Source organism: Paramisgurnus dabryanus, chromosome 3 (assembly GCF_030506205.2).
Source record: "Paramisgurnus dabryanus chromosome 3, PD_genome_1.1, whole genome shotgun sequence".
Classification (NCBI taxonomy): Eukaryota; Metazoa; Chordata; class Actinopteri; order Cypriniformes; family Cobitidae; genus Paramisgurnus; species Paramisgurnus dabryanus.
Genome location: NC_133339.1, coordinates 11,323,115 through 11,335,927, shown reverse-complemented (window position 1 = coordinate 11,335,927; position 12,813 = coordinate 11,323,115). Strand labels below are relative to the sequence as shown.

Genomic DNA, 12,813 nt, shown 5'->3' with positions numbered 1-12,813 from the left:
TGGTTGCTAACAAGTTGCTACATGGTACTTCATACTATGGGGACTTTTAACATCATCGCGCAGAAAGATCTCAAAAACAACACAACATGGGCACAATTCCCACAAAGATTCATCCGCAATGTAGCCTACTCTATGCTCTTATTAGGAAACATGTTCTTAAATGTGTTAAATAAAGTTTGAAAAAGCGTGACGTCGATGTCGAGAGACCGTGGTGTTGTTCACTTGGAGCGTAAAGTTAGCTTTTTATTTCTAGTTGTCAAAATTCATAAAAGTTTTGTTCATCTGTAAAGATTATCTTGTTGGACAAAACGTTAAGACAAAAAGTGTCAAGACAAAGCTTTTTGTCTTGTTGGACAAAAAGTGTCATAAACTTTGGTTAAACACAAAGCTTATTTTTTTGTGATAATCTAAAAGTCTATGGGAAGAATAAATGGGTTTTTGCCAAGGGAACCAGTGTCCCCCTAACCCGGGTGTAGGCAAGTTCGGTCCTACAGAGCCGCAGTCCTGCAGAGTTTAGTTCCAACCCTAATCAAACACACCTGAACAAGCTAATCAATGTCTTTAGGATTTAGACAGCAGGTTAGATTATCAGTGCTTAGGCTAAATATGCAGGACTGCGGCTCTCTAGGACCGAACCCTAACCTCAAGGTTGGCGTACAAAAATATGTCATCCCTGTGGCACTCTATACAGTCTCATACATACAAGACATCATGTTGTCAAACACCAAATAATCAACTCCAAACATCACACACTCGGACAAATAAACTCAAGTAGACAAGTTTATTAATGTAATAATGATGATGTCATATCAATGGGTAGTAATAAATATGATGTCATAATACTTGTAATAATAATCATAATGTTTTTTATGTCAGAATAACAAACAGAAGTTTTGTCTGAGACTTGTAACGATTTTACAAGACAAAGAAAAACTGATACATTCACTGAACTCATGGGGGATTCAAAGACAGTTTGATCTTTAAATATTTTTCACTTTTTTTAAATATACCTCGAATGCTTACAAAAATGAGAGATTTAAAAAATCCTTACAAATAAACCTTACTCTTTTAGAACAAAATACAAGATTTTGGTGGCTGGGGAAAGAAGAGAGAACGCCAATATTTACAAGACAGAGTAAAGATAGAAAAACAAGAGTTTTACCACAGTAAAACCAGAGAGATGCTGTCTCTCTTTTCTTAAACAAACCTTTTTGTTTCTTCACACTTGGTAACATCTTTTAAATAGAAGATATGAGATGGACTGTAGAGCTTAACCTGCATTAAACCTGGACCAATCCTTTAATAAGCTGATGATTTGTTAGGTCATGTAAACATCTTGAAATATGATTCGTATTTACTTTGATTTATCAAACTCTAGATTGTTGTCAGTACAGTTCATTTGCATATATGTGTTTTGTCTGTCTGTCTATTCACTGTGTTGACATCAAGGACAAAGAAAATCCTGCTTGTAAACATGTTTTCTTCAGTTATGATGGATTTGTTATGTGATACTGTAGCACATGCACAGTAAATATCACTCATCGATTGTTCATCCTTCAATGACGCAAACACCGATTGGTTGAGTTACACAGTAAGAGCACACAGGTTTTCAAATGTACGGTTTGCATATTTTCAGCTATTTTACAACGTTTTTTCTGTACAATTGTTTTTAGAGATTGACAGTTTTATTTCTATAATTGTGGTATAATATATCTCTGAGCACCACTCAGTTGTTTAATAACTATTCTCTGTTTGTGTCACCTTCATTTGTGTTTAAAGCATACTGAAAAAACTTTCTTACTTAGTATTTTTGTCTTGTTTTCAGTACAAATATCTAAAAATTCTTAAATTAAGATGTTTTTTCCTGATGAGCAAAATTACCTCAAATAATAAGTAAATAATATCAAATTTAAGTTAATTTGTGCATAAAACAAGCAAAAAAAAATCTGCCAATGGGGTAAGCAAAAAACTTTATTTCCTATACACTTAATTACATTTTGTTTACCCCATTGGGGATTTTTTTGCTTGTTTTAATCACAAAATTCACTTAAAATATGCTATTCACTTAAATATGATATTTTCTTAGGTCATCATAATGTATCTTAATTTAAGAATTTTAAGATAGTCATTTTTGCAGGGGTTTTCAAACCTCATGATACTAGCGATGCCTAAATATTATAAACCTTTTGTGAGTGACCCCCTACCTAAAATATATATAAATGTACATATTTTTACGTATAACAAGTATAACCAAACTTTAGAGCAGTGGTTCTCGAACTTTTCAGCGTGAGGTGTTTAGTGTGCATCCCTTTGAGCCGTCCCCCAAAGAAAAATCATGACCTAAAACAATCTGAAACTTAGAATTTGAACAAAACATATCTTAAACAAAATGTATCTAAAAATTCTTAAATTAAGATGTTTTCCTTGATTAACAAAATTACCTCAAATAATAAGTAAAAAATATCAAATTTAAGTGAATTTGTGCATAAAAAAAAATCTGCCAATGGGGCAAAAAACTTTTTACCTAAACACTTAATAAAATTTAGTTTACCCCATTGGCAGATTTTTTTGGGAGTTTTAATCACAAAATTCACCGTAAATATGATATTTTCTTAGGTCATTGTGGTCATTATAATGTATAAGATATTTGTACTAAAAACAAGACAAATAAACTAAATAAGAAAGTCATTTTGCAGGGGTTTTCAAACCTCATGATACTAGTGACCCCTAAATATGATAAACCTTTTGTGAGCGACCCCCTACCTAAAATATATATAAATGTACGTATTTTTACGTATAACAAGTATAACCTCATTTTAGAGCAGTGGTTCTCAAACTTTTTAGCGTGAGGTGTTTAGTGTGCATCCCTTTGAGCCGTCCCCCAAAGAAAAATTATGACCTAAAACAATCCGAAACTTAGAATTTGAACAAAACATATCTTAAACAAAACGTATCTAAAAATTCATAAATTAAGATGTTTTCCTTGATGAACAAAATTACATAAGATAATAAGTAAAAAATATAAAATTTAAGTGAATTTGTGCATAAAACAAGCGGAAAAAAATCTGCCAATGGGATAAGCAAAAAACTTTTTACCTAAACACTTAATTCAATTTGTTTACCACATTGGCAGATTTTTTTGCTAGTTTTAATTAAAACAAAACAAAACATGTTAAATTATACAATGTAGTGCTGTTGGTTAATTTTTTGTTAAATTTTTATAAAATGTTACCAAACTGGGACCCCCCAAATCCTCCACCCCCAGTTTTGGAACCACTGCTTTAGAGTAATGCTATATGTATAAACCTAAAGAGAAACATTTTCAATTCAAATGTATTTTTTACTGCAGCAACTTTGACAATTTATTTTCACGGCAGCTTTACAAGGATACTGCCTTACAAATCCCAGTGAGGACACTGTAATAACGAAAACACACTAGAAAGATACAAAGCAAATAAAACAATACTGGAATATATGTGGGAAGAAATTAAACAAACACATAATAAATACATAAAAAATACTATGACATTTTCTGGGGACCCCCTAGATCCTCCTGGTGGTCCCTGGACCCCAGTTTGAAAATACCTGGTTTAAAAAAAACATTTCAAGTCTTGATCTTTCTAGAGAGGAAATAACTCTCAGAGATCTGCATCATATCAAACCAAACTGATTTCAAATAATTCTGAAATCTTTGATCAGAGCAACATGGGTCACAAATGCCTGATTTGTCCAATCACTGTTTAAAGAACTTTATGGAAGAGGCGGGGTTACAGATAAACTCCAACCTAAGCAAAGCTTATGAGGCTTTGTAAATATAATAAGTAATATATTCATTTAAATCTAAAAAGGTAAAAGTTTTTTCTAGGGTATAATAATCTCAATATATATCAACAATAGACTGTGAAAGTGTATAAATGTGTCACAGAGTACAGGCTGGATAATAAAGCACGATTCAGTTATGAGTGGAATAAAATATAAAAACAGCGTATCACACGCGCGCACACACACAGCCACTTCACGCAACTCCCAATACTCAATAATAGATATGTGTTATCTATGTACAAATACATCTACTAATACACTCTGAACATATATGAATACATTCTTGAAAACACGTTGAACGGGAAAATGTTCTTTTAAAAATTCAAGCCATTTTCCTAAATAAAATCCTCTGTTTGTTACACCCCCCTGAAATACTGCGTATAGCTGACGTATTTACCAGAGAACAGGTTAACAGTCACTTTGTAAAACATCATTTTTAAAGGAAGCATTTTATGTAGGTAAATCTGTGGATATAGTTTTCATATAGTACTATAATAATCCTATAATACTTTTCTTTCTAAGTTAAAGACTATAGATGCATCCGTTTCATTTATTTTGGCTGGGAATACTTCACCTGGTTTAAAGTAAACGCGTTTATATAGTAATGCACTCCAAGGACTTGCGTCATGACCCCAGCATAGTGTAAATCATTTGTATGCAAATCTCGTGTTTCACAAGCGCGGCCCTCTTGTCATAAACTACAACCCTGACATCACTGAGATGCACTCAAAAAAAAAAACATTTTATATTTCTGACTCGTATAATATTCTGTTGTCTGAGGCTCTTGTTTTGCAGTTGTGCGTTTATCAACCAGTATGAACAAACTCACCCTCCTTGTCGACTTTAATAGCTGGAGAATACTGATAAGAAATTGACATCTTTAGTTTTATAATAAAAGAGTCTGAATCAGGTACGACACAGGAAGTTGGTCGGCAACATTGCCAATCATCAGAGAGTTATGACATCAGCCACAGGAAGTGAATGCGTAGCTCTATCCACATAAACGAATCAGAAGCTGGAAGTGGACCAATGAGTTTTCTTCACAGGAAGAGGATGAAATGGTGAGTGAGCGATGAGGACATAAGCCCCGTCCATGTGGAGTAAAATATATTATGGTGGATAATGTGGGCAAAAATCCCTGCACACTCATATCAGTGTCAATTTTCTGTCCATCTTCAACTGAGATAAACGTAAACGCGTCTCTTCGTGTACATGAACTGCTTCGCTTCATTAACGCAAATATATAAAAAATAAGATGTTTTCAGATGTTTTTCATTGGTTCTTTCAATAGCCGTCTCATTCTTGTTCGTTATTTTCCAGTTGAATGTACAATTTTCTTCATTGTTTTTCTCTGGATTTCCTCATGATGATCGTGTGTCTTGATGTCCTGAGGTGCAGTTCTGTCTCTGTCCATCTTTAACTGTATTTACTGAGGTGAACAAAACACAAACAGATGAGAGCAAATTCATAAAAGTGATGCTGTAAAATCTGATTAAATCAATTTTACAGAAAAATGTACAGTGCCTGAAAAAACAAAACCGTATTCACATAGTTTAATGCATTTTATAAATTTTTGCCATTATTTACTCAAAATCAGACAATATTTTAATCTATATGTATTTTTGCTTAATCGTAATAAGAAATAAATGGCACCCCAAGTCAGATGGTTGCTATTTTATTTATAAACGCTGGTACTGTAAGCTCTTTATTTTATTTTGACATATTCATGAATTATAATGAACTTGAATATATCTTTATATATAATGAATATGTAAACATCAAATATTATGTTTCATAATAATATTATAAGACAATATCATATACATTGCAGTTCAAAATATCAAACCAAAGTACTTACAACTCACAGAGGGATCAATGAATACAATGAAAATAACATGGTTTAAAGATCAACTGTTTATCTTGAGAAAGTCCACTATATAGCTAATGTTCAACATTTATGAAGAGCATCATATATACATATTCACAAAGCTTCATTTTTTGCTTTTATCTTTTTTTCAACGTGCTGTTCTTAATATATTTTTTTGCTTAGCATAGTAAACAAGACGGTCCAGAAGAATTGAACCCTGAAGTGTAAATAGACGTCAGTCTACAGGACTTTACATCAGTTATATTAATATCAATTGTTTTGTGCTGATATGTAGACTTCATGATAATTGCAGAATAGATACATAATACATTTAAAGATATTTTAAAAAGTAATATAATCAAATAAAAAAGGCAACTTCATGTTTAAACCAATCTAACACAGAGAAATAAACATTAAATCACTCATACAGTGTATAAGCATCAACAACATCAGAGATGGACAACAGAGCATCTGTCCTGTCTCCAGAGTAAAATACTGTTAATAATAATAATAAAAAAGCTTAGATCCTGAATATTTTTTACAACTTCAGTAAGATGGAGTGGTCAGTGGGCAAACTTTCACAGACACACACATATATATTTCATTATAAAATGTTGTCATGTCATGTTACATACAGTATTTATAAACCTTTGATGTTTTAGTTCTCTTTGGTTGGATATTGCAGAGAAAATAACACATGTTCAGCCACAGAAAAAATTAAAAGACCATTTCAACGAATGATTTACTATTTATACGTATGCGTTTAAGTGAAATTATACTTTTCTATACTTTTCATATTTTAGTTTATACATTCTGTCATATACATTATAAATTCTTAATAAAAACGAGGTTTTTATTTTACACGAGGTTTTGTGATAAAGTCACGTAATTTTTTGATTCTTTTTTCGTGATATATGTGCGTTTTTTCTTGATCGTATAATGAATTCCTGTTTTCGTGTGATTATCACGTATTGGTTACTCAACTGCTTTTTCCTATATTTTAAACTATTGTCACTTTGGTTTAGGGTTAGATTTGGTGCTTGCATTAGAATGTCACTTTATACATTGGTTTATACATTTTTTTTCTGATTAATTTTTTTATATGTCGCCTGGCGTAAAGTTAGAGTTGGGTTTGGGTTGGGATGTCATTTTATGCAAATCTAATCCTAAACCGAAGCGACAATGGTAAGAAAATAGGACAAAACAGTTGAGTAACCAATATATGATAATCACACGAAAACAGGAATTCGTTATACAATCAAGAAAAAAACGCGGAAATTTGTAATAATATCACAAAAAAAGAATCAAAAAATAGAGTGACTATATAATGAAATTTCGTGAGACTGAGCTGGATTTTATTTGCTTTTTGATTTATTGAAAATTGAAAAGGGGAAAACATGGTCAAAATAATTTGTTTTCCAATCTTCAATAGTGCAGAGTTCAAATTCATTTCTCAACAACAAAATATATATGTTTTTCCATGTATTTTAGGATTTTTTTTTTTTTTAAAAACCCTGATTTTTAGTCACATCTTTCATGGGTCTTTTACATTTGCTGTTGGTTGACTTTATGTCACTCCCAAGGTTTGCTTTTGTTGAAAATCAAAAAGAGACTGGACTGAAACTGTCACAATACATCTATGATGATTAAAGTCAAAATGTAAAAAATTATTATTATTATTATTATCATTATTATTATTAAAGTCAAAACTGGAGTGGTCTTTTATTTTTTTCTGCGGCAGTATTTTTTGAGATGATACGTTCAGATCATGTATCATGTATGTATTGCACAGCAGGTTTTATCTAATAGGCTAGCTTATATCTGATTGGAAGGCTTCACACATGTGCGACATCAATCCAATGAAAAACAAAGTTATGTTACAGTACAGTGAGACTTCTGAGGAAGAACCAGTACTTGAGATATTTAATAGTGTTAAAAACACACACAAGCTGTTGTAGTTGTAGTCCAGTCTCGCATTTACAGATGATGATATTCTGACAGACACACACACACACACACACACACACACACACACACACACACACACACACACACACACACACACACACACACACACACACACACACACACACACACACACACACACACACACACACACACACACACCTGATATATATGTGAAGAGATCAGTTTATCACAGTCTGTCAATATGCAACTATAGAGGCTCTTCAGAGGTTTATTTGCACTCAAAAAAAGTTAACTTTATTTAAACCATTAATTTTAACACAATTGATGCAGTTTAAACTGAATTAAAATTGTAACTTTTTGGCTAAACTTGATGTTTTCATTTTGAAGCAACATGATTCAGTCAAGTATCGCAAACAATCAAAATAATACATTTAGCTTATTATCCAGTTTACTGGTTTTAAACAAATTAATTCAATGTGATCTTTTTAAATTTAGGTTTACAGAATGGTTTGCATGGCACTGAATAATGAGAGCAAATGTAGAAATGAATTAAGTTTAACTAATTGTTTTTATTTGGAAATCTTTTTGGGTTTACATGAATCAGTCATGTTGTGCTACATGAAGTATTTGTTTTATTTAGTCATGTTCTATCGATGTGAAGTAATTAAGTAGAGCTTACATGTTAATTTCATGTTGAGAAAACGTGGGCCAATCACGTGGATCCACTGTCAAATGATTGAATTATGTTCAGCCAATGAGTTTTTTTTTTAAATTTGGTAAAAATCATTGCATAAAGGATTGAAAGGAAAAAAGGAATTAAAAACAATGTACAATAACTTTACATTTTCTCAAAAAAGAGCAATGTTTGCTTTGTAAACGTTCAAACTTACTTTTAGCTAAAGATTACAAAGTTTACAAAGCATTTTGCCTTTATGAATTCAACCCAAGTGAGCTTTTGCAAACAAACATCACAATGAAATCTGAAAGGATGAAACACTGATTATAGAGTTTTTACAGACATTTTAATAAGAAGAAGGAAGAGCTGAAGTCTTTGTGAAAGCAAAATCAAGCATGCATTTTAAAGACCAGAGGGGTTTATGAAGATTATTATGTTAAGGGGATCTTGTAAAGCGTGTGGTTTGCAAGAAGCTGCTTGATAAATGCCAAGCGTGCATTTTTGAAATTATAATACAGTTTTGATTCTTTTTAGTTTGTTATTTTATAATTTTCATGTTTAATATTATACTAAAATGTACGAGAAACGTATAAATGAAGGATGAAACTATCTCTCTATCAAAGCTGTATGAAAGACTTAAATTTGTGTTTGTGTGAGTTAAACAAGTTCACAGCTTTCAGAGGTAAATCTGTAACGTCATGTCTTCTCATCTGTGCAATCATGCACATAGACACGCTTCAAATAAATGGTCATAATATATACCCCAGCTGTCACCGGGTCAGTAGTACCCTTTAATATTTATCTATGTATCACTAGGTACAGAAATGTATAAATTTGGTAGCAATATGTACCTCTGATACTAATATCAACTCTTTAGATGTAAAGCTTTACTTTTTGAAAGGATACCACCCAAGTGACAGCTAGTGTCTATATTTTGACAATTTTTCCTGACGGCGTACACTACTGAGGACAGCAGGTAAAAATACACTGGCAATATTTGATAAGTGAATTTTGAGTTGCCTTTTCATTGAATAGGATCCTGAGATATAGTTTAAAATAAACTAGCAGCTATATACATCATAAACCAAATATTCAACCATTTCATACTCATAATAGTCAAGCAAAGTAGAGAGACCAAAAAACAGAATTATATAGAAATGTGTAAACATTGCCAACATTAAAAACAACAGCTCGAAAAGTAAACAAAGCCAATTTTGTACAATATATATATACTTTATGAGGCTCTTATCCCACACAACATCTGTGCACAACACAAAAACAAGAAAAGCGTCCCGTCGTCGTCTTGAGCGGATGTCGGTCATCGCTGTGACCTGGAAGCATTTTAGTTTGAAACCGAACTCCGTGTTGACAAAGTTTTATTGGTTTTGTTTGTTTGTTTGTTGTGGTTTAGTATGGCGTGAAGCGATTGTACCCTCCTCTGTACAGGCTAGCCTGCAACATCAAAGATGACAAACGACCAATCAGAGGAAAGCTAGTAACCACGGTAACGGCGGCATTCAATCCCATCAAATTTCCTTCCTGGTGCGTTCTGCGTTGAGGGGCGTAAACAGCATTGATTTCTGTAATGAGATTGATGCATGTGTGTGTTTGCAAACGCTGATGCAGACAAAAATGTAAAAGCATTACAATTCGGATTTCCAGCTGAACTCTATAAACTCTTCCTTAACTTCAGTTTGTTAATAATCTTGAGATCAAGGCAAGAGTCCGGTGTACTTTTTTACAGAGCTAATAACTACTGTAGCTGTGTGCATTGTGCAGAACTGAAAGTATTAGAGACCCATAACTACATTAAATCAAATTAAAGCCAATGCGCTTCAAAGCCGTTGCGAAATATTCCCTTTAAAGTCGGGCATGCAGAAATCTTGCAGCTGTTTTGGTCCTCGAACACCCAGCGATGCGTGCATGCACGGAACGGCGGTACTGCTTAGACCTTCAAAGGATAATTCGGACTAATTTAGGAGAATCCACTTGCTGGTACAAACCCTCATTTGGTTGGGAGCCTTCTGCAATTTCACGATGCTGGGAAAACCAGCAAAGAGAATTTTATGCAACCTCAGAGGAACTAATTATTAAAAGCAAAAGCTCTCAGTATCTCGCTCCTAAACATGAATCAGTTATGATTAAAGAAGAAAAAGTCAAAGTGCATTTTGCCCGACAGATGAGAGATCATTTGACCGCTCTGTAATCCTGGATGAGTTGTTTTTGTGCATCAATAACAAACACACACACATGCACGCATGCTTCCTATATAGACAGCATTTTTAGGGAGTGAACGTGTGCTCCTGACATTGGAGCGGTACCCTTTCAAAAAGTTCCTAAAGAGTGCATATTAGTACTTTAAAGGTATATATTAAGACCTTTTTAAAGGGTACACCCCTGTTTTCGTTCAAACGTCCTGTACAGGCAGATTTGTCTTAGTGCTGAGGAAGAGCAAGGAAGGAAATTTGCAAGGACTGAAGCACAATATGTCAATAAAATAAATGAGGAGAGTTTAAAATAAAAGCTCTTAATTAATGAAAGCTTTTAGCTAGCAGCTGCACCGGGGAGCTTTATTTACTCTTGATTTCGCCTCTGTTTTTTTTTTCATTTGTTTTGCAGACGTCCTGAGAAACACTGCAGGCATGCCGGAGTGCCAAATCAGAGTCGCATTTCTGACTCAAAGCAGTCTACTTGCGTTTGTCCCACGGCACACTGCTGCATGCATTACATGCACCTACAGTTGTTGTGAATAGAGAGAAAACCACGCAGCTCCTTTCGCTCTCTGATTGGACCGTTACTGCTTTCATCTTTGATGCTGCAAACGCTAGCTAAAAACAGACATTAACCCATTGATGTGCACCTGCTAAATACTTTCATCATCTAAAACAGTCATAACAAAAACATTGAATTTTTATAATTGTGCGGTACAACGTTGATTTACACAACAGCAGGAAGTTGAAAAGCTTCTTAGAAACAACAAAGATCAAAGGCAATTTGAGAAATATGAAGAATAAACGTGTTGTTGTTTTACCATGGTTCCCACGCTGTAAGTGGTTGCAGGGCCGATGGCATGATTATATGGATCTGCTGTTGCATAGACTCGCCCATAACTGTGGACAGACAATAAAAACACACGCTGAGTTAAAGGAAAGTCACTTTAAAGGTGCAATCTGTACATTTAACGAGGATCTATTAACAAAAATGCTATATAATATACATAACTATATTATCAGGGGTGTATAAAGACCTTACATAATGAACCATTATGTTTTTATTACCTTAGAATGAGCCATTTAATCTACATACACCGCAGGACGTCTACATCATGTTTCTACAGTAGCCCTAAATGGACAAACTGCTCTATAAAGCGTTTCGTCACTGTGTGTCGTCGATTTGTTTGTCCTGTGGTGGCTACCGTAGCTTATTTATTTGTTTTGAAAGGGAGGGGTGGACTCATCCGTTGGTTACAATTTGCAATCTCATCACTAGGTACCACTGAAATCTATGCACAGCACCTTTAAGGAAGTTGCACCATTAGGCAGGCATGCAATGCTTAAAAAATTGGATGAGAAATTTGGGTGTAAATCTGACAGTTCATTGTGATACGATACAGTATCAATTATCTCCGCCAGCCGTGCGATATTTGCCGGTACATAATTTTTTTTTTTTGATGCAATTACGATTCAATTTGATTAATTTATTGATACTTTAATATTATGTGCCTAGTTAAGCAGTCACAAATGTACCGAGCCCCTAAGGTGACATTGGAGTAAAAAAATCAAAAGTTTAGTTTCATGTGCTCAAGTTAAACGTTTTTTATTAACCTTTAATTTTTTTTAGTTTAGTTTTGCACGCTCACGTGAAACTTTCACGCGCGCACATAAAACTATCACGCAAGTACGTGAAACTATCGAAACTAAATGCTGTAGTTTCATGTGAGCACATGATAGTTTTACGTGAGCACACAATAGTTTCACGTGAGCGCGCGATAGTTTTATGTGAGCACACAATAGTTTTACGTGAGCATGCGATAGTTTTATGTGAGCACGCGATAGTTTTATGTGAGCGCACGATAGTTTTACGTGAGCATGGGATAGTTTTACGTGAGCATGCGATAGTTTCATGTGAGCACGCGATAGTTTCATGTGAGCACATGATAGTTTTACGTGAGTACACAATAGTTTCACGTGAGCACGCGATAGTTTTACGTGAGCATGCGATAGTTTCACGTGAGCATGCGATAGTTTTATGTGAGCACGCGATAGTTTTATGTGAGCGCGCAATAGTTTCATGTGAGCACACAATAGTTTTACGTGAGCATGCGATAGTTTTATGTGAGCATGCAATAGTTTTATGTGAGCACGCGATAGTTTCATGTGAGCACGCGATAGTTTCATGTGAGCATGCGATAGTTTCACGTGAGCATGCGATAGTTTTATGTGAGCACGCGATAGTTTCACGTGAGCATGCGATAGTTTTATGTGAGCACGCGATAGTTTTATGTGAGCGCGCAATAGTT

General features: G+C 34.0%; 1 protein-coding gene across 7 annotated transcripts in view; it reads right to left on the bottom strand.

The window, feature by feature from the left end:
• Nucleotides 1-780: 780 nt before the first annotated feature.
• Nucleotides 781-12,813, bottom strand: part of LOC135768879 (RNA binding protein fox-1 homolog 3-like) — a 291,731-nt gene continuing 279,698 nt past the window's right edge. For 6 of the 7 annotated variants that reach the window (XM_065278235.1, XM_065278234.1, XM_065278239.1 and 3 more), the window contains 2 exons: nucleotides 11,326-11,404; nucleotides 6,694-9,746 (listed from right to left, as the gene is read on the bottom strand). In XM_065278235.1, the coding sequence (XP_065134307.1) occupies nucleotides 9,702-9,746; nucleotides 11,326-11,404 (124 nt within the window). In that variant the 3' untranslated portion in view covers nucleotides 6,694-9,701. Of the gene's footprint in view, nucleotides 5,252-6,693; nucleotides 9,747-11,325; nucleotides 11,405-12,813 lie in introns of those variants that run through there. The other variant, XM_065278237.1, reaches the window with a different exon arrangement.